Source organism: Podarcis muralis, chromosome 6 (assembly GCF_964188315.1).
Source record: "Podarcis muralis chromosome 6, rPodMur119.hap1.1, whole genome shotgun sequence".
In the NCBI taxonomy this organism is placed as follows: domain Eukaryota; kingdom Metazoa; phylum Chordata; class Lepidosauria; order Squamata; family Lacertidae; genus Podarcis; species Podarcis muralis.
The window spans coordinates 39317919-39339779 of NC_135660.1; the positions used below are offsets into that span (position 1 = coordinate 39317919).

Here is a 21861-nt window from a genome sequence, read left to right on the forward strand (position 1 = left end):
AGCTCATGCTGTCGTATTACTGCATATATGGATTTTACTGAATTCATACATAACCTTCTACACCTTTGCAACTATAACAGAAGTGAACCTGTGTTTTAAATAGTTGTTCTATGCCCAAAAGACTGTTCCTGGACTGTGTAGGTATGCCTTCTCTGCATCCTGTTCATGGGTGTTTGTTATTACTCTATAAAATATTTTAAATTAAATGTTTACATAACATGTATATTTCAAAGCATCATATGGAGAAATGCACAACCCCATGTCTCTGTCATACAAGAAAAGAGCAATTTAAGCACATCCTGCAAAATTTCACAGGGAGCCATCGGTCAAAGCATGTCCTGCAAAATTTCACAGGGAGCCAACTGCATTTCTCTGGAGGTGCAATCACATTTGTGCTGGGCAGAGCACATATAAGGACAGAGTAGCTTGGCCAGAAGATTGTAACTTTGATGGCAAAGAGATGGATTAATTGATTCTTTCTGTTTCCACATTTTTCAGCATCATGCTTAATTTTAGCAGAGGCATTTGCTCTTCCTTGATGTAGTGAAACTTAGACCATCTACTTCCAGTGGTACCTTTCCTCATTCTCATTCATTTGAATGATTCAAGGTGCATCCAGATAACCAACCACCCCCACTTTTTATATTTCTTTCCTCACAGTGTGGCTGGATAATGGTATTCAGAGAAGAAATTTACCACATGCAAAAATAAACTTGGAGTGATGCCAGTCCAAATGCAACCACACTTGGTGGCTGACTGTATTTGCCCTGTACAGTTCCCTAGCGCCTTCTTGTGGATTAGAGCGTTGAACTAGGAATGGGGAGACCCAGGTTCAAATCCCCCCTCAGCCATGAAGTTCTCGGGGTGACTTTGGGCTATCCATTGTTTCTCAGCCGAATGCACCTCGCAGGGTTACTGTGGGGATTTAATGTGAGGGGGAGAACCTTGCATGCCCTCTTGAGCTGCTTGGAGGAAAGGTGGGATAAAAATGTATTCATAAGAAAATATAAATGTGAAAAGAAAAAGTGAGCAAAAGTGCAATCCTAGGCATTTCTACTGAGAAGGGAATCCCACTGAGTCCAATGAGGAAGTGGATATAACTTAAGAGCAGCTTAAAAGTTCCTGACTATGGCTCTCAATCTGTTGGGGAGTCTGAGCTTCTCTTTCCTTGCTATAACCTCTTGATGCCTTCCTGTTTCCAGCTGATGAAGAAGCACCAGATTATGGCTCAGGAGTGCGGCAATCTGGAACAGCCAAAATTTCCTTTGATGATCAGCACTTTGAAAAGGTATGCTATGAAAGACAGAACTAGTTGAGCATCATGCCAGATCGTTGATCACACTCAGCACTTGGACCCAAACTTAACTGGTTATAAATGGTTATTAATTAACCAATTTGCTGTGCAGATTCAGAAGTTTCAGAGGGCTCAGTAGTGTGGCAAAATAATGTTGGTCTCTAGAGACTACTTAGAGTCTGAGTTACAGCAAAGCTTGTTGTCTCTTCTGTTCTCTTCTGTTCAACTACCCTGCTCAATTGTATACCATACCCTCTGTTCTCTGTAATTTATGCCCAAAGCTAAGCAAAAGATGGCTTAAATTTACATGAAAGCCTCTCCTCCTCCAAGAGGGGAGGTGTTGTGGGCGGGACGCGATTTCTGTGTCACGCAGGGGGCGTTATGCCCCCTGCCCCACTCACCTGGCTGGCGCACCATGCCCACAGGTAAGCGCCCAACCGGGTGGCTTGGAGGGGGCATGGTTTGCAGTTTAACTTACTGCTGCACCAGCCGTTCCGCCTCATTTTCCGCCTTCTCGTCGTGAGTCTGAGTTACAACAAAGCTTGTTGTCTCTTCTGTTCAACTACCCTGCTCAATTGTATGCCATACCTTCTGTTCTCTGTAATTTATGCCCAAAGCTAAGCAAAAGATGGCTTAAATTTACATGAATTTACATATATTAACATATGGAAAACAGAGAGGCTGGTTTGTTTCTTCTGAGTGACATGGAAACTGACATTAGCAACCTTTGAAGTCTTGGATTTCAGTCCAGATTCTATGAAATGTTTGCTATTTAGCAGCAAATACTATATCAGATTATTATTGATAAATATAAAGCTCTACAAGTTTTTTCCCCTTTCTTCCTTGATCATATTTATATTTTATTTCTACCATGCCTGAATAAGAGAATAAGAGATACAAAAACTGAGAAAAAAGGAAAGGTGCAATATAAGGGACAGAAGAAACTCCAACAGCACTGCTAAGTTTCAAAACAGTGTGAATTAACATCTCCTACAATTAACTACAGCTTCTACAAACCTAATCAATTTAGACAAGAAAATATCCTGCCTATAGGTTTGATATAAAAAATATAATATAATTTGGCAATTGATGCATTTTTCAATAGATGGCACAATGGGTGTTTATTCTCTTGCTAATAAAATTCTAGCAGCTGAGAAGAGATAAGTTAGTCCTATATGTTCTCATCTTACTGAACTCTTTTGAGTTATTTAATAATGGAGCTTCATAGCCCAGAAGTTCCTCTCTTCTTAGATCAGCTGGTTTCACTTGCATCTTGAGCTTGACTTTGTATCTCCCTAACCTCACAGTTTAAAAAGGAGAACGGCAAAATACACCACTCCAAGGGAAACCTAATGACGCCACCCAGAACCATCATACCTTTATCTTGTATTCTTTTCCTATCCTTTGTTTCCTTATAGTTCCAGTCTGAGTCCTGTCCTGTAGTGGGAATGTCCCGCTCTGGAACTTCACAGGAGGAGCTGCGTATCGTAGAGGGACAGGGACAAGTAACTGACATAGGACCATCTGCAGATGAAGTCAACAACAACACCTGTGCAGGTGAAGGGGGTTTTTAAGGTCAGAAAGGGGTTGAGGAACTGTGTGCATAGCAGCAAAAGCCAAAGATTTGAGCCCCTTTTTGGAGCTCCTCATGAAGAACATTGGAAAGCTACATCAACAGCCACTCTGTATTTTCTTGTGGTTGAAAACAGTGAAGCAAATGAGATTTAAAAAGAAGAAGAATGTTTTTAAAAAGATAAGGCTTCCAGGACACTTCCAGACCATTGCTATTTTGGGGTGGGATTCAGTCACATGCCAGGACATTCAGGTTGCACAATTAAAGTTCATTTGACACTCTTGCTCAACAAACCCGCTTCCCCTTGGAATCTGACTTTTTGCGAGGAAAGTGACTGAAAATGCATGGAAAGTGTGGGATAACATTTGCTTGACACTACACGGTATCACTCAGAAAAAATGCTCAATAAACCGTCAGTGTAGTCTAACCTTGCAGACTTTGTCCAAACAAATCAGTATGAATGCACAGTAAGCAGATTGTCTGGAAGCAAAACCTAGTGTGTGTACTGATTAAGAGAGGAAAAACATTGTATTGTGTGGCCATGTTTCTGTTATGTTTGATGTGCTTTTTCCTGGCATCACTCCCACTAACACTAATGCACTAATGGTGCATGCTGACAAACACAGAGCCCAACTAGGCTACTGAGAAACAATAGGGAGGTATCAGCATTTTAAGGGAAACCCTCATGTTAACAGAAGTACATTTAAAAAAAAAACACACACACACACGAAGAGGCAACCTTTTTTCCCAAACAGTGCAATGAGGACTGAGTATGCTCAATAACTTCAGAATATTAGGTTCCAGTAGGAAAAGTAAACAGAAAACTGGTGTGAGAGAGTAGAGTGCTCTGACTGAGCTTGCTACAGCTTTTGCTATCCTGGAGGAAAGTTAGCCAGATAGCAGGAAACGTGAACAGGAATGCTCCTACTAGGAGATGATTATACACTACAGCATTTTACTGCAAGTTCCACTTGTGAGAATTAGGAACCTAGGAGGCTGCTTTCTACCAAGTCAGATCTTTGGCCATCTATTTTTTTTTAAAAAATATATATTTATTAAGGTTTTTCAATACAAAAACATATTATAAAAACAGCATTAGTTGTTTAGCATCTTTCCATTATTACTTTGGACTCCCCCACACCTCCCGCAGACACTTACATCATTATATAATTGTTTCCAAGCAAATTATCATTTTGTCCATAATCTTAGTTTTGTTCATTGACATATGATTAATCTTAAATCTAATTTAGTGGTAGGCAATTGTTTCTATTCTGACATCCCGGTCAACATTCAGTCAAATTACAATACTTTTGTAAATAGGTCTTAAATTTCTTCCAGTCTTCTTCCATCCTTTCTTCTCCCAGGTCTCGAATTCTGCCGGTCATCTCAGCAAGTTGCATATAGTCCATCAGCTGCATCTGCCATTCTTCCAGAGTGGGTAGATTTTGAGTCTTCCAATTCTTAGCGATCAGTATCCTTGCTGCTGCTGTTGCATACATAAAAAATGTTCTGTCTTTTTTTTGCACACTCTGGCCGACAATGCCCAAGAGGAAGGCCTCTGGTTGCTTAGTAAAGGTGTACTTAAACACCTTTTTTAACTCATTGTATATCATCTCCCAGAAGGCCTTCACTCTAGGACAAGACCACCAGAGGTGAAAAAATGTTCCTTCATTTTCCTTACATTTCCAACATTTATTATCCGACGAATGGTATATTTTAGCCAATTTGACTGGGGTCATGTACCATCTGTACATCATTTTCATTACATTTTCCTTCAAAGCATTACATGCAGTGAAGTTCAGCCCAGAGGTCCACAACCTTTCCCAATCTTCAAACATGATATTATGCCCAATGTCCTGAGCCCATTTTATCATTGCCGATTTAACCATTTCGTCTTGTGTGTTCCATTTCAGCAGCAAATTATACATCTTTGAAAGTACTTTAGTCTTAGGTTCTAACAGTTCAGTTTCCAACTTTGACTTCTCCACCTGGAATCCTACCTTTTTGTCATTTTTAAACACTTCTTTAATCTGAGCATAGTGTAACCAATCTCGCACTTTATCTCTCATTTTCTCTAAACTCTGCAATTTCCAATTGTCACCATCTCTTTCTAATATCTCCCAATATTTTGGCCAGTTGGCCTCCATATTGGCTCTTTTTCGGGCCTTAGCCTCTAGGGGTGACAACCACCTCGGAGTTTTATTCTCCAATAAGTCTTTATATTTTGTCCAGACATTAAAAACTGATTTTCTGACAATATGGTTCTTAAAAGCCTTGTTAATCTTAACCTTATCATACCATAAATATGCATGCCATCCAAATGCATTATTAAAACCTTCCAAATCCAATACATCCGTATCTTCGAGAAGTAACCAATCTTTCAACCAGCAGAAAGCTGCAGCTTCATAGTACAACTTTAAGTCTGGCAGGGCAAAGCCCCCTCTTTCTTTCGCATCTGTTAATATTTTGAGTTTAATTCTGGGCTTTTTGCCCTGCCAGACAAATTTTGAAATATCTTTCTGCCACTTCCGAAAACATTCTGTCTTATCTACAATCTGTAGTGTCTGAAATAGAAATAACATTTTTGGCAATACATTCATTTTGATGGCAGCTATTCGGCCTAACAAGGAAAGTTTTAATCTTGACCAACTATCCAAGTCTCTCTTGATTTCTGACCAACATTTTTCATAATTATCTTTAAATAGACTCAGATTTTTTGCTGTTATGTTCACCCCTAGGTATTTAACTTTTTTAACCACAGTTAGTTCTGTCTCTTTCTGAAACCGTTCCAACTCGGTATCTGTCAAATTTTTCCCCAAAACCTTAGTTTTTTGCTTATTTAATTTAAATCCCGCCACTCGACCAAAGTTTTGAATCAGTTGTAATACTCTTTTCGTACTAGATTCCGGCTCCTGTAATGTCAAAACTAGGTCATCTGCAAATGCCTTAAGTTTATATTGTTTCGCTCCGACCTGAATCCCTTCTACCAACCGGTCCCCCCTGATCATGTTCAACAGCACTTCCAGCACCGAGATAAACAGTAATGGGGAAATCGGGCAGCCTTGTCGTGTACCTTTTTCAATTTTGAGCTCTTCTGTAACCACATTGTTGACTATCAGTTTGGCCTTTTGCTCTGAGTATATTGCCTCAATCCCATTCTCAAACCCCCGTCCCACTCCCATTTCTTTTAGGTTCCCCTTCATAAATTTCCAAGATATGTTGTCGAAGGCTTTCTCCGCGTCTATAAAAATTAAAGCTGCTTTAGTATTTATGTTTGTTTGCAAAAGTTCCAATATGTCTATAATGAGATCTTTGGCCATCTAGCCCAGTATTGTGAACACTGGCTGGCAGCTGCTCTCCAGGATTTCAGACAGGAGTCATTCCAACCCTACCTAGCAAAGCCATAGAATTCAGCTGTTGTGCCCACCGTGCTATTTTGTACAGGAAAGTCCACCAATGGGACAAGCAAGCTTTTTCCTTCCAGCATCCAGGACGCCTTCTTCTGCTCTCACTTTGATGTGTGCACCATTTAGGATATGAGGAAGCATCTGCTTTATACCAATGAGGAAATGTCCTTTATAACTTTAATATTCTGTTTCTCCAGCCACCCCTGAGGATCTTCTCCTGGACAGTTCAGAGAAGTCTGTGGTGGATGGGCCTTTAGAGGCAGCCCTTGAGCACCTGAAGCTGGGCAGCATCTTCACTTTCAGAGTGACAGTTTTGCAGGCATCTAGCATCTCAGCAGAATATGCAGACATCTTCTGCCAGTTTAAGTGAGTTACAGTCTTTCCTTCTCTATTTGCCCTTTACCCATTTCAGATAACCTTAGGAGATTGTGGTTTCTTCACCCTTTGCCCTTCGGTGGCTATCCCATTCTTTTCAGATGGGAGAACCTAGATTGACGGAAGTTGATTCCTGACAGCCAAAACTTTTTAGCATTTAAAAGGCTAAAGGATGGAGGTTAGAGTATAGCTACCAGACCTTTCTTTGGTGGAAGCCATTAATTATTACAGGAGAAGAGGAGGACAGCAAAGAACTATGAGGGATCCCTGCATGATGGGGTGAGGAACCCTTTAAGGATTATCCCCCCTCAGGTCCTTGTCCTACTGGGCTTTCAGTATATGAGTACCCCCAACAGGAACGTAGCACTCAAAGTATAGGAAGCCTCAGTGGTGACCATCAGACTGCAACTGAGCTAGTGTTTAATGGTCTCTGCCTGTGTAGCAATATGCAACTATGGAACATACCTGTGATAAATATATTTAACAGCAACAACAACAATAAAACTTGTATTTCTTCACAGCTTTATCCACCGCCATGATGAGGCCTTCTCCACAGAACCCTTGAAGAACACTGGGCGAGGCCCACCTCTTGGCTTCTATCATGTACAAAACGTAAGTATAGAATCTGAGAAGGCTTCGTTTTGACAACTCCATGGGCAGCACCTGCATCCAGGGTGGAAATAGCCTCTGGTAGAGCAGATTTGTGATTGCCATAGAGATGGTATTAACAGTGACACCTTTAATGTCAGGTGATAGTACTTGAAACAGCCTGATTAACAAGGATATGAAAAAATACATTGTTCTGGATTCAGGGTGCCGTCCTTATACGAAGAATGAAGCAAGCTTTTCTTTTTGTGCATAATTGGTGACCTCCTTATGGATGAAAAAGAGCCATCAATAACAATGATTGCCATTCAAGCTGAAGCTGTATTATAGGCATATTATAGCTTGTTAACTATAATCTGTATTACATAATTCTATGTGCTGCAACAGCAAACAAGTATTCAAGATGAGGCACAACCATTGCACCAGCACATCATGCCCTGTGTTGCATGCTGTACTTGCTGCTGCTTCTGTTTATCATTGGTATAAACACTTGGAATTTGCAAAGTGCTTTGCAATCTTTATCGTGTTCACCCTCATAAGTCAACATCATTACCACCACACAGCTAGAGAACTGAGAGGCCATCACTTTGCCAGATCAGTCTATGGCAAACCTAACATAAAAACAGGACTAGAGCCCTGCTGAATTCAGCCAATGGCCATCTAGTTCATGTATAAATCTGTGAAATGAAGTAATAAATATCTGTGCCCAAGTACCACTTTTAGTTTATAATTTTACTAAGGATATTCGTAGTAGCAGTAGTCGCACTGAGTGCCTTTCATTTCCCATGTAACCAATGTTAACCATAAAATTTGCTGAAATAAATAAGTGAATGGGACCTTGTAGATATTCTGTTTCAAATGAATTTTCTTCTTCTTATCTTTCCTGTCTCTCAGATTGCAGTGGAGGTCACCAAATCTTTCATTGAGTATATCAAGAGCCAGCCAATTGTCTTTGAGGTATTTGGACATTATCAGCAGCATCCTTTCCCGCCTCTCTGCAAGGATGTCCTCAGGTAAGTGTCACCTCCACAACAACTGCCATTGTCATAGGATTAATCTCTCACTGGCTTTGGGGTTTGCCCTACCATAGCCCAGATTACGTCCATTTTATAATACGAAAAGCTTGTGGCTGCAGCAGTAAGGATATTGGGGCTCTCTTCATTGGCCTTATTTTGATCAGGTTCATGTGTTCAGTGGCAAGGATCAATGGTGCATTTTCAGAACTGCCTTGCAGTTTGTTGTATGTTAGAACAACTAAAGCATGCTCAGGTATATCATCCAAGCCAGGGAATTGTATAAGGGCAGATGCTGCTGTTACAAAAAGTCTTGGTCTGGTCAAAGAGAATAAGTCTGACACTCAGCTGGACAAGACGAATCAGTGCTGAAGTCTTGGTTGCAACTTCTGATTCTTGGGTGGATAAAGAGTTGGAGCATCTGCTTAGTACCCTATCAGCTCATGTTCAGGTCCTATTATTTGACCAAGCACAAATTCCTATTGGGCCTACGTTGATATATTCTAATTACTTCTCCCTGTGTTCCCTTTTTAAAATTTGTGTTTCTTTCTCTACAGCCCCCTAAGACCATCCCGGCGCCATTTCCCTCGGGTCATGCCATTATCCAAACCAGGTAGGAGAGAAATTGCTCTTCATTTAGCATGATTGTAAATAGAAATGTAGGAACCAAAAGGATAGGAGAAGCAGCTGCAGTCTCATGGAATGGCTGCTGCCAGGGATGAAAGAATGTGATGGAGCAGGTCTCTCAGCAGAGCCAGTGAAGTGACCTGAGCATGCCCCATAGCTGTGGCATATTGAATACCCTCCATTTTAAGTGTGGGGGGGGGTCCTCTTTTTTGCTCAGAAGCTGTATGCTGCTTTGTTCCAGCAATTGAATATACATCTTCAGCAAGTTTCTAAGTTTTTTCCTTTTCCACAGCTCTCTCTAGCAGTTAGGCTAAACTTGAGCTGTGCACACACCATACATTTAGAGTACACTGAAAGCACAAAGGAACTCCCCCCCCCCCCCAAAAAAAATTTCTAGGACCTTAATTTGTTAACGGTGCTGGAAATTGTAGCTCTATGAGGGGTAAACTACAGTTCCCATGATTGTTTGGAGGAAGCCATGAGCTTTAAATGTATGGTGTGCACGCTGTCTAGGCCTGCTCCATCCCTTTCTTTTATCATTATAGATGGTTTGTTGATAACACGGTGATATCCACTTACAGCATTACTGTCACCAGTAGGTCTCACCCCCACTTCTAACATGATAAATGCTTGGCTGGCTTCCTCGTTCTTCCACATTGTGGTTCTGAAAGGCACACTATATTTTAAGGCTATAGGGGTTTGCAAGCACTGGATGAGCTGCTTATGTATTTTGTTTAGGCTGCATCATGTTTCTGTGCATAATTGTTTCATATTGTATTGTGCTCTCTGTTTGCCTCTCTGTTTCCCCGGTGAAGAACAAGAGAGATCCCTCCTGATGATTAAGGGTCTGATACCCAACGTGCTTGCTGGCCAGCTCCTGGAAACATTCTCTGGACACATGTTGTATGCTGCCAGCACAGCCTCCTCTTTCCTCATCAGAGAGGGGGAGGATCCCAGCACCACACCAGCCCTCTTACTTGGGAACTGTGTTGTGAAAAAGGCTCAGAAGCCTGGTTGGTCCCTGGACAAAGCTTTGGAAGGCCCAGACTCAGGGATCTTGACTTGGAGGGCTCCTGAGAAAGGCACCAATGCACTACTCAGAAGGACAGGAAAAAAGGGGACACCATAAAGCAGTGTAATTGCATTGCTTTCTGTTCCCAAGTTTAGTTTGTATAGTGTCTTGAATGAATCCACAACATATGTGAGTCCCTCACAGTATAACTTTGATCCCTGAGTCAACGGGATATTCCATTCTGCTGTGTGCAGTGTTCTATGTGATTTCCTGCTACCTCTTTCTTCTGGGCTCTGTGTGTGTGTGTGTGTCTTGTGTGCTTATATTTATTTATGGGCTGTTAGTGCAGCTCAGGGGATTCAGTGATGGTGTTGGGCCATTCATTCCTCTCTTAAACAAGGGGTGAGGAAACCTGTGGCCCTCCAGATGTTGCTTGACTACAACTCCCATGATGTTGGCTAGGGCTGATGGGAATTGTGGCTGTCCTGATGCTGCTGTACTCCATGTTCCCCATACCTGTCTTCAATGTTTGGCCACTCCCAATAGATTTGAAAATGCTTAAGGATAGGGATATAAATGCATATAAATCCATAACTGTACACAGCACCTTACAGAATAGCATTGGTTGGGGGGGGGGGGAGCAAAGACAGAAAACCTAACTTGAGACATTTGCAATTTCACCCGTGAGGAACACAAGTAGAGGGAAATGAAAAGTTCCACTTGAGATGCCTAATGGGATTGATTTCTGGAGTCCTAGGACATGGTACAATAGATCTCCTCAGGGTGTCTCAAAGTTCAGGCATGCAGAATTGCTGTCTCTATATGTATGCTAGTTGACCACAATATTTTCCAAACATCCACTCCAGAAGAAATGCCTCTAGCTCTTAATAATATGCTTATTTACCTACATGGTTTTTCTTTTACACCACTTAACAATGCCGTGAGCATTAGCCATCCCCCTTTGTTTGTGTGTCTTGTGTCTTTCATGAAAATCTTTAAGCCCAGTCCTTCTTGTTTGTCATTCAGAAAGACTGCATTGCTGATGAAAACAAACTAAGACTTTGTTTTCATATACCGTATTTTTCTCTCTATTACACGCAGATTTTTTCTCCTAAAAAGGAAGGGGAAATGTCTGTGCGTGTTATGGAGCGAATGTGGGGGGGTCCCTGGAGCCGATTAGGGGAGCGCAGGAACAAAAATCAGCAAAAATCAATTGTGCGTTGTGTCCGAGAGGGAAACCTGAAAAGAGGAAGTGGTTGCTTTCCTGCATTCTGCCTCAGGGTCTTACTGCCCACCCTCCTCTGTTTCGTTGCTGTGTTTGCTCAAACGGAACAAAGAGCAGGCAAATCCCCTCCCCTCCAGGCAAGCAGAGGGGAAAGCAGAGGTCTTTCCTTCTAATTCCTCTCCGTGCTCCTCGCAGGCAGCCAGAAAACATGCAGGAGGAGAGAGAAAGCTGGCTTCGGTTTGTGGAAACTTTTGCCTTTCTTTCTTCCCTCCCGTAAAATCCCTCTCCTGCTTTCTTAGCCAGCTGCTTCTCTGCACACCGCTCTCTTGTCCCTTCTGTGTTTTTCCTTCACTCCCCACTTAAAATGTAGTTACAAAGCATGGATCCACATGGATCCTCAGGATCTTTGCATTGGGCCACCCCAAATTCACCATCAGATCAAATAGCAGCCTGCCCCCCTAAAATCACACACCCACTGTTGCCTGGGGCTGCAATGGTGCAAAAACGTGGTTAAAAAGCATGGATCCACATGGATCCTCAGGATCTTTGCATTGGGCCACCCCAAATTCACCATCAGATCACATAGCAGCCTGCCCCCCAAAAATCACCCACCCACTGTTGCCTGGGGCTGCAATGGTGCAAAAATGTGGTTAAAAAGCATGGATCCACATGGATCCTCAGGATCTTTGCATTGGGCCACCCCAAATTCACCATCAGATCACATAGCAGCCTGCCCCCCAAAAATCACACACCCACTGTTGCCTGGGGCTGCAATGGTGCAAAAACGTGGTTAAAAAGCATGGATCCACATGGATCCTCAGGATCTTTGCATTGAGCTACCCCAAATTCACCATCAGATCACATGTCTGTGGCCACAGCATGAAGCACAAAAATGATACATCCACTGTTTCATTCAGAATTTTTTTCCTTGTTTTCCTCCTCTAAAAACGATGTGCGTGTTATGGTCAGGTGCGTGTTATAGAGCGAAAAATACGGTATGTGGGTCTGCTGATCTCAATGCAGGAGAAGATGTGTTTTGTGTGTGCTTATGCATTTGCTTACAGAGCCCCATCCATCTTCCTCTTTGTATATCTGGATCCAAAAGCCTTCTCCAAACATTAATGGATCTTACCATTGACTCTTTCTAAATTTTAGATAGTAAGTGTTGGTCCTGCCCTTGCTGTGCTGTGGGCCTTGTCCATATTTGAGCATTATTTAGTTGTTAATCCACTCCCCCGCCCCCCCCCCCCCCGTTTGAATTAGACCTCTGCCTTCTCAGTTCATACCAATAGGAGTTCCCTTTTTGGTTTGCCCCACCTTCTACTTTGTTGGTTCTATTATGCCAATTATATGCTATAAAAAAATTATGTGGTTTGCTTGTGATTTTGTGCAAATTTGAGAGTTCCAAAGAAAAAATATAGATAAGGCTATGCTCCTGCATTCAGGAGTACTTCAGAAATAGTTATGGACATGAAAATAAATGAAAGAAAATAGTGGGTGTGAAAAGGGGAGTAGCAGAAAATGATGACTGATCCACCTACACCCAAACCCTGAAACAAATATTCTGAAATCCCAAGTGCAATTGTTTGGAGCCTGATCCCCCCCCCCATTTATTGGATCATCCCCATTTCAGGTAAACCTGACTTTGCAGGGAGGAAGCATTGAGACTGGTGTTCTTTAAGGGTAGCATCATGTGGACTACATAAATCAAAGGGGAATGCAAACAGCTGCAAACACACTGTAAACTCCAATGTGGACAAGCCCAAGTTGTGAAGCCAGTCTACAATCTGAGAAGATAGGGCTTGTTTGCCCTTATCTTTGGCCTCTAATTCCATTTTTTTTTCTTTGCAGTGCCTGCAACCAAACTGAGTGCCATGACAAGGCCCAGCATTGGCCCCTGCCAGTGCAAGTATGATCTGATGGTTTTCTTCGAGATCTGTGAGCTTGAGGCCAATGGCGAGTAAGTGTCTATATTTGTCAATGGATCAGTGGGATGGGGATAGCTTTCTTTTCTAGGAGACATAATTTGATCATCCTACCTGAAACTTGTTTTAGGAATGACTTAGGAGACATCTTAGGAAAATGCTCATTTAGTTCTCTCATTCTTTATTTTGCTGAGTCGTGCACATGCATAAGAAGAGCCCTACTGGATTGATCCAAAGGCTGCAAGTTAGAAACAAGCTATATACTTGCAAAGCGTTGCACAGAGAATTTGGGATACAAAATCTATATGTAAAAGTCAAGCTGTGGGTGAATAGTTGCCTAATGAGAAAAGAGTATATATTACTGTATATCATAAATAATTACTGTACATCACAAATAATTGAACTGAGTATCCTTATGCCACTATGGATAGAAGAATCTTAATTTTTGTTCTCTCTGTTTCTAATTTTTCCAAACTTTAATTCAGTTCTCTGCATTCTGCAGCAATTTGCAATTCCTTCCCACCAAAATAACCCTCATGTAAATTCATTGACATCTTAGTGAAAATTTCTCTAAGAAATACATTTTTGTATGAAGTTTTGACTAATATACACATTTTTGCAGTCAGTTTCCCTTAATACAGTATAATCCATTTCTGCGTGTTATTTTTTCCCCTCTAATATTTTCATTTCCCTGCCCCCCTTCCCTTAATGTATACATTTTTGTAAACATTGCTTGGGAGAACTGCATTGCAAAATTTGGATAAATGCAGGTTTCAGAAATTGCAAATTGATAGATTCAGCTTTAAATGCATACTGCATCAAAATTCTCCACCATCCCTACATGTCACACAGTATGATCATAACCTTTTTTCTGGGTGTGGTCTGTGCAGGATCGAGAGCAGTTTGCTGCCTTAATCCTGCATGCCCTCCTGCTGTGAAGCAGTCTGAAAGCCTCTCTCTGTGTGTTTCCCTGTTTCTTATCTGCTTTTGCCCTTCCCCTACAAGGCAAAGGATAGACTGATGCAAATAAACCTAGCATTGACCCTGAAGTTGTGGAGACCACTGTGGTGTGTTCTGCAGCAATTGTTCCTGTCTGCAGTGTGGGGCCTTTGATGGGATGCGGGCTCAGGGCATCTCATAACACAGGCTGAATGCATTTGGTGCAAATACAATGTTCAGTGAACTTGTTCAAAAAATACAGGCATGGTAGCATGGTCAACACAGGCAAGGATCTCTAAGAGTGTGTTTCACTTACACTGTTTGGGGGACTTGGTGCTGTGGGCTGACATTCCACATCCTGTCTCACTGTAGCTTTCTTTTATAGCTACATCCCTGCTGTTGTGGATCATCGTGGAGGAATGCCCTGCCATGGAACATTCCTTCTACACCAGGTATTTTCTGCCCCAATACCCAAGCCCATTAGCTCTTCTCTGTAATGATATTTTTGTTAGGTTCAATTCTACATCCAAAAATTACTGGAGGTGGGTAGTGAAACACCAGTAAAAATACAAGCCTCCTGCCATGTTTAACTAAGCATCTTTGGGCACAGACCTGGAATGGCAGACTCTGGAGACACATGAAGAGGTGCATGAGAAGGAATGGGGTGGGGATGCTAAGACAGTTAGGAAAAAAGCTCTCTCCTGTCAAACAGGCATCTCAACTGCTGTTAGAGACTGGAGAGAGCTCAGAGCCATGGCCTGGGGTGGCTAAACAGGAGTCAGAGGAGCAGGAGGTTCTGGCGTTATCTCCCAGAGCCATGTGATGCCCCCCCTGGTGAGAACAGGTGCACCAACCCCAATGGAGTGTGCACCTGTAGGCTACACATTTTTGCAAAACTAATTCTTGCTAATAAGGTGTGTGTCCCATCTTGGCAATCAAGCTTCTTGGGTTTAGAACTTTGTGTCCTGATATTGGACTGATATCTGGCCTTGCTCCTAGCTCAGTTAACTTCTTCATTCCACTTGTAGAAGCCATGAGACTGAGTTAGCACTTGCTCACTGCTGCACCTTACCCTCTCACTGGTTTACCATAAATTTGTTTTTCATGCTGAGCAGTACATAGAATCTTTTGTCAGAAAAGGAAACGGGAGAGGTTCAACTGTGCTCTGCACTGCAGATTATCTCCTTTAAAATGCCTCCTCCTTTTTTTAAAAAAAGTATTTTTTATTGCTTTTCTTCTTATAGGTTAAACAACAGCACATATGCAACAAAATATACCCTCTCCCTTAGTAACTATGATGCAGCACGGTACAATAAAAGAGGAGTAACACAGAATCCAAATTGAAAGCAGCCAAAAGTTTTGATATGCTGCAGGAAGTCCCCTGTTGTATATCTTGCTCATATGCATAATAAAGCAGTGCCCAAATGACCCTTTTAAATGAGGTTATCCTCAAGACAAACTGTATTTATTTGCCTATTTTGGCAAAGCACTTGTCAAGTAGAGGGTGTGGGAACTATGTGGCTAGCACTGTGGATTGCCTCATTTAAGGGCCAGTTTATAAGAGGTGACCTGTTGTAGGAGCCATGTCATTCTCCCTTTCTTGGCCAATATTTTTGCCCCTGTTCATGCACATATCCTTTTGCAAAGGGCAAGACCCACCCAGTGCTGCTCATTGCTTAGCTGTAGTTCTCATAACCGCTGCCTCCTTTCTCTTTGGGCATGGTGGATGACAGGGTATCCAGAGGAGGATCACTGTCACCCTGGTGCATGAGACAGGGAGCCACATTCGCTGGAAAGAAGTGCGGGAGCTGGTTGTGGGTAAGTAAAGCTTGTGTCTACCCTTTCTTGTATCTCCTAGCCGAGGGGGTGGAGTCTCAGGCCCAGGAATACAAAATGACCTCCCGGGCTTCTCAAAATGCACCCTGGGCCATGTCGTCTCATGGGTCTGGCTTTGTGATGGGCTTGGATGTGATAATGCAGATGGTTTGCCTAGATGGAGGGTGAAGATATATGGATGTTGTGTGTGCAGGGCTGAAAACCTCATGGATTTTGTGCGGCTGGAATGAACAGGGCAATGGTGGTTCACTTCCATTGGAACTGGTAGGGCAGAAGGCAGGAAGGCCAACAGGAAGTAGAGGCAGGCAGAACCAACTCACTTTAGTTTTGTCTCTGTTCTCTTCCCTGCCAAATTCTACAAGGGCAGCCCTGAGTCTTTAAGAGTAGAAAGCTGATAGCTGGTGCCACTCCTTGGGCTGATTGTAAGTAAGAAGGCAGGCAGGTGGGGGTTAGATGAGGCCAGAAGGAGGTTAGTGGGGAGGCCAGAAGGAGGTTAGTGGGGAGGCCAGAAGGAGGTTAGTGCCCTACTTGACCAAATGCTCCAACCTTCACTAGTACAGGAGTAAGAGCCACATCCATTGCTCTGCTAATTTTTGCCTCTAGCCCCACCCACCAATGGCATGTGGCTCCTGGAAGGTTCCACATGAGGGAATGCAATACTAAGTCTGAAAATGGTTCTCCACCCCTGTTGTGGCCAAATGGTTGCTTGAACCGAGCAGCCCCTTACTCCCATTGACTCCAGAGAGGTTTATAGACACAAATGCTATGTGCTGAGCATCAAAAGCAGTGCTCTGATACCCTAAGTAGGCCCCTGAGCATTCTTACTGACTTGTAGGCAGTCTGTACTCTGGAGATCTGTGTCTTATTCTGGTATGTGGTGCAGTGAAAACCATTCAAAATAGTATTTATATATTGTGAGGAGCTATTCTGCCCCTAGAACCTGAGGGGCTGTGAGGCTACTATATCAGGGAATTTATGTTGCCTATGAAGGCAGATTTTGAGAAGTGTCCAAATTATAGTGGTGTGGTAGGCTTGCTGCCTCTTATTTGTTCCAGGGCAGCATGGATCTGTATAGTGAGAGAAACAAAAATGTCACAGCAATATGATTTTCTTAATAGCTACAGCTTGACAGGATCACCTCATTGATAGGCTGAAAAATATACCTGCGTTTGAGTTCCCCCGGGAATAAACTGTATGTGGTGTTTTCTGCTTTTAGGTCGGATTCGGAACACCCCAGAAGGAGATGAATCCCTCATTGACCCCAACATCCTGTCTCTGAACATCCTGTCATCAGGATACATCCGCCCCTCCCAGGATGATCGGTGAGTCTGGCCACAAAGCATGCTCTGCTCATTTAACCTGAGGCAAACATGACCTCCCTGTAGATTTTCAGGGAGTGTATGTACCTAAATATATATTGGGGGGGGGGCATTTCTCTGAAAGCCCCACCCCTTTACTGCAGTACGGACAGCCACTGAGCTAAAGCCATGCTGAGGCTAGCTAAGTAACGAGACTACAGTGTCCAAGTAGCAGAAAGAGAAAGCAACAGTGGTCCAAAATATTTTCCCCAAGCATCCCTCTGATTGAGAAGAGTTTTACCAGGCTGGTAACAAAGATTCTAGCCAAACAGGCCTAATTTTTCCTGTTTGGCCTTGGCCATGAACATCCATCACCTTATCACTGAATGTCCAGTGAATTAGAACCATATCAGAAGCTACTTTGTACTAGGCTCAGACTATTTGTCCATTTAGCCCATAATTGTCTACTATGACTGACAGCTTCTCTTCAGGGTTTGAGGCAGAGATCTCTCCTTCCACATGCTAACCAATATTTTAAACGGCCACACATAGAATCCGGGACTTTCTGTGTGCAAATATTGTGCTCTACCAATAATCAATGGCCTTACCCCATACATACAGAATTTTTGGATTTGCCTGTGGTATGCTGTTCCTTATACATTAGCAAAAATCACATTATTGCCTATCACTGCTCCTTGTTCATGCACTAAGAGCTGGTTTTCTGGGGAAAAGATAGAACAGGACTGTTGAAAGTTGGCACCAGCTGCTTGGAGATGTTTTGCTTCCTTGGAGCTGGAATAGCAATGCTTGCACCAAGCACATTATCACCAGGGCAAATTCAGAATATGCTGGGACGCGGGTGGCGCTGTGGTCTAAACCACTGAGCTTCTTGGGCTTGCCGATCGGAAGGTCGGTGGTTCTAATCCATGTGACAGGGTGAGCTCCCGTTGCTCTGTCCCAGCTTCTGCCAACCTAGCAATTCAAAAGCATACCAGTGCAAATAGATAAATAGGTACCGCTGCAGCGGGAAGGTAAACAGCGTTCACCGTGTCCTGTTGTGCCAGAAGCAGTTTAGTCATGCTGGCCACATGACCTGGAAAGCTGTCTGTGAATAAACGCCAGCTCCCTTGGCCTGAAGCGAGATGAGCTCCACACCCCATAGTCACCTTTGACTGGACTTGACCAAGGGTCATTTACCATTACCTATTATTATTATTATTATTATTATCATCATCATCATCATCATCATCATCATCATCATCCATTCCATTACTATATCATTTTATATTTAAACAAAAATATCTCAAAGCCGTTTACAACACATTGAAACATCAAATAAAAGAATCCAGAATAAAACATTACTGAAAAAAGTCAAATATAAAGTATAGATTCAAAGCAATATAATGTAATTATCTTAAATATTTCAAAACAAAACATTACAAAGGAGGTCAAGTATAAAATGCACATTAAATAAAACAGTATAATTAGCAAGAAAATAAAATATTATAAGCATAGAACATAACTGCTGCTGTTGCTGCCCATCCTGTGAATGGTGGTTCATGGCGGGAGACGGCTGTGAAAGCTCAGGCTCAATGACCTGGGTCTGCACTAAGACAGCCAAGATAGCAATGCATTGTAACAGTTATAATTCATAAGATGAAGGACTGAGTTTGGTCCCATGGATGGGTTCTCATGCTACTATGTCAGGAGAACAACAGGCAAGAGGCAACACGGCTTCCAATCTCAGTTTCTTTCACTTCTTTGGGTGGTGGGTGGGGAATATCCCTTTCCGTGTCTCCTGTAGTTGTGTGGCTACTCCATTTTTACTGAAGCATCCCAGGCTGGTCCCTCAATACTCATCTCCATTCAGACATTTAACATAACATCATTTATCCTGACCCTCTGGGAAAAGAAACCACTCATCATGAGCTTGTATGGTTGAGCTGTGAACGATTAAAATGGGGTTGCGGACGAGGCAAGGTGTTAGTATGTGATGTGCGAAAAACAGAAGCTGCCGAAGAAATGCTGGAAGAGAAGACAGATTGTCTGAGGTGAGTTACCCTAGGACAAAGGTTATGCAGTAGGGAGGTTCACACAGCCTGCTCTCCAGTGCTGAAACAATGGGTGAAAGGGGTTGTGGGGCCACACAGGCTAGCTCTGCCCTTTTCCTGTGCTGTCTGAATGTATGGATGGTGGGGAAGCATTTCATCAGGCTTAGCTGTGGCTCACGTCAGTCATGGAGGCAAGGCTAGCCCATAGCTTATACCCCCTCACCCATTTTTTCAACACTGCAAGGAAGACTGGCATGTGAACTTCCAAATGTTAACAATTGAGCAAAGACTCTTTTTAGTATTCACCTCTAATGGCGTTTCTCTTCCAAATAAGCAAGCAATATATAAATGACAAATAAAGTGAAATGTTAAAAAACCAAGGAGTGGAATTCCATGTTGTGCTATGATGAACATTCTGTCTGCACAAACATTGCAGCTTGCCAGACAGAACAAGCCCCCCACCCCCATGTGCTGTTCTGGAAATTTTGCTGACCCCCTTGAGCCAATTTTGGGGTACTGTATGTGGGAGGGGGGAAAGTCTGTTGCACAAGCAGAAGTCATTGTGCAGGGGTTCCAGTGATGGGGCTGATTAAGTGAACCCAACCCAGAAAAATCAATGAAAAGAGGGCCAACCAGCATATAGCAGTGTCTCTCTGAAACAGTAGCTGCTAAAGACCTGCTCCGTGGATTAAGAGGGAGGAGTTGCAGTTATGGAAAAGTATTTCCAAATGGCAGTTTCTTTAGCAACAGACACAGCATGCACAAGCAAAATAGGAAGAACCTCACAGCAAAAGTAACTGCTGTCATGAGTGTTCAAAGTGATCATTCCTAGTTTTGCTCAACAGTTGCTGCTCCCCCTGTGACAATCTTGTGAGTACATTTGGCTATTAGGGATAAGCACAGCAAACCTGGTTTGCAAGTGCCCAGCTTGTCGGCATGCCAGCCACCTGCAAAAGTTCTAGGAGCACTGAATAAAGCTGACATTAAAGATTTTCTGTAGTTGTATGGTGGATATTGATCAGTAAAAGAACGGAGTCATCCTGGATGTGCAGTCCATTTAGGTAATTCTGTATATTGGATTGGATATCTCTAGTGTGGGGATGGGGGACCAGTGGCCCTTTCAGTGTTGCTGGATTACAACTCCCATCTTCCCTGGTCACTGGCCATGCTGGCTGGGGCTGATGGGAATTGTAGTCCAGCAACACTGGAAGGTCACATGTTGCCCACCCCACTGTACTGCATATTCTGGGAATGGATTTTTCTGCTTCTTTCTTACTCAGGCTCTCAGCAGAATACTTGAACATGACTTTTCAAATCAACTAACAAAGCATTCATATGCTTTAGGACATGTTCGGGTTGTTTCATTTACAACATTTATCAATTTCTCTGGCAAAGCAGCATAACTCATTAAAATTCATTTTTTTAAGAAAGCAATTAAAACTCAAAAGTGTCAAGAACAATAATAAGGTTTATCCTGGGTCATGAACCACCTGTCAGGTTGCTTGGGGAGGGATAGGAATCACATATACAGAGCATTCATGTTTTGGTTCTTCCTCTCTGGATCTGTGCCTGGCATAAGAGCATTATTCTCAGCTGCCTGCATGGATGAGAACTGAATTGTTGGCTGATGCCTCAGAGTTTGCTAGCAGGATGGCCAGATTTTGCAGGAGGAGGACAATCTAGAGCAACTGAGGAAGACAATGGACAGTTTACCATCTTCCAGAGTCTCCACCCTTCAGTTCTGCATGGGCTCTGGGGGCTTGCTTTGGGTCTTGATGTTGCTGAAGCGAGAAGGGTGGGAACCTACCTAACCCATCATGTGAACCTTTTGCTTCTGCTCACTGCTTTGCTATTGTGTGTTACCTAGCTGCCTTCCCAAAGACCAAATAACAATATATTTTGGTCTCATTCCCTCTATCCCCCGGCCACTGAAACCTCTATGAGACTAGAGAAGGTTCCATTGCCTTCATTCTTATAAATGCAGTGAAGAACTTGGAAACTCCTTGTCGCTATGGCATTAACCCCTGCCCCCCAATGTGTAGTGGTTAAGCATGAATTAACATGGACAGAATGGCCTCGGGGGCTCATTCGGGCCTTAATAACTTGATTGGGTGATGGTTGATGCAGTTATGTTCCAAGAACTCAAGGTAAATCCTAGTGCAATAAATGAGGCTGGCATCACATGATTCAAATCTCAATACCAAGAGGGTAGTCCTGTTAGTTACTACATTTGTATTCAAGGTGGCATACTTGGGCTTTGCTCACAAGACCACTGTGAAATTGGGTAGGCATGCAAAAAGTGATGCACCCACTGGACTTCATGACTATACCAGGATTTGCTCAGCTCTCCCCAGTTCAGGCCCCAATATTCGGTGTCAGTGTCGGACACTCACTCACTCACTCCACTCACTCATAATGGTTGTGATATTGGATGCTTTGCTATTTTCTACTGCAGCTTTTTGTGGCTTGCCAGTGGGCAGAGAGAGGTGCTGTTTATAGGGCTTGGGCTTTTGAGAAGCTGCACTATGGAACTGCTGCTACTGCTGCTGCTGCTGTTACCCCCCATTTGAACCCACACTAACCATGTGATTGTTTGTGTTTTTGCAGGCAGTTTCTTGATTCGGATATGCCTAGGTATTATTTGTTCCCCTCCCCATTTATTTATTTATTTGACCTCCTC

The 21861-nt window shown here is 42.9% G+C and overlaps 1 protein-coding gene across 31 annotated transcripts in view; it reads left to right on the forward strand.

The window, feature by feature from the left end:
• Positions 1–21861, forward strand: part of KIF1A (kinesin family member 1A) — a 120868-nt gene that overhangs the window by 79385 nt on the left and 19622 nt on the right. For 18 of the 31 annotated variants that reach the window (XM_028730765.2, XM_028730769.2, XM_028730768.2 and 15 more), the window contains 11 exons: positions 1203–1288; positions 2713–2851; positions 6472–6640; positions 7171–7261; positions 8150–8268; positions 8826–8881; positions 12984–13092; positions 14382–14448; positions 15730–15814; positions 17049–17154; positions 21789–21815. In XM_028730765.2, the coding sequence (XP_028586598.2) occupies positions 1203–1288; positions 2713–2851; positions 6472–6640; positions 7171–7261; positions 8150–8268; positions 8826–8881; positions 12984–13092; positions 14382–14448; positions 15730–15814; positions 17049–17154; positions 21789–21815 (1054 nt within the window). The remainder of the gene's footprint in view (positions 1–1202; positions 1289–2712; positions 2852–6471; positions 6641–7170; positions 7262–8149; positions 8269–8825; positions 8882–12983; positions 13093–14381; positions 14449–15729; positions 15815–17048; positions 17155–21788; positions 21816–21861) is intronic. The other 13 variants (XM_028730770.2, XM_028730773.2, XM_028730777.2 and 10 more) reach the window with 1 other exon arrangement.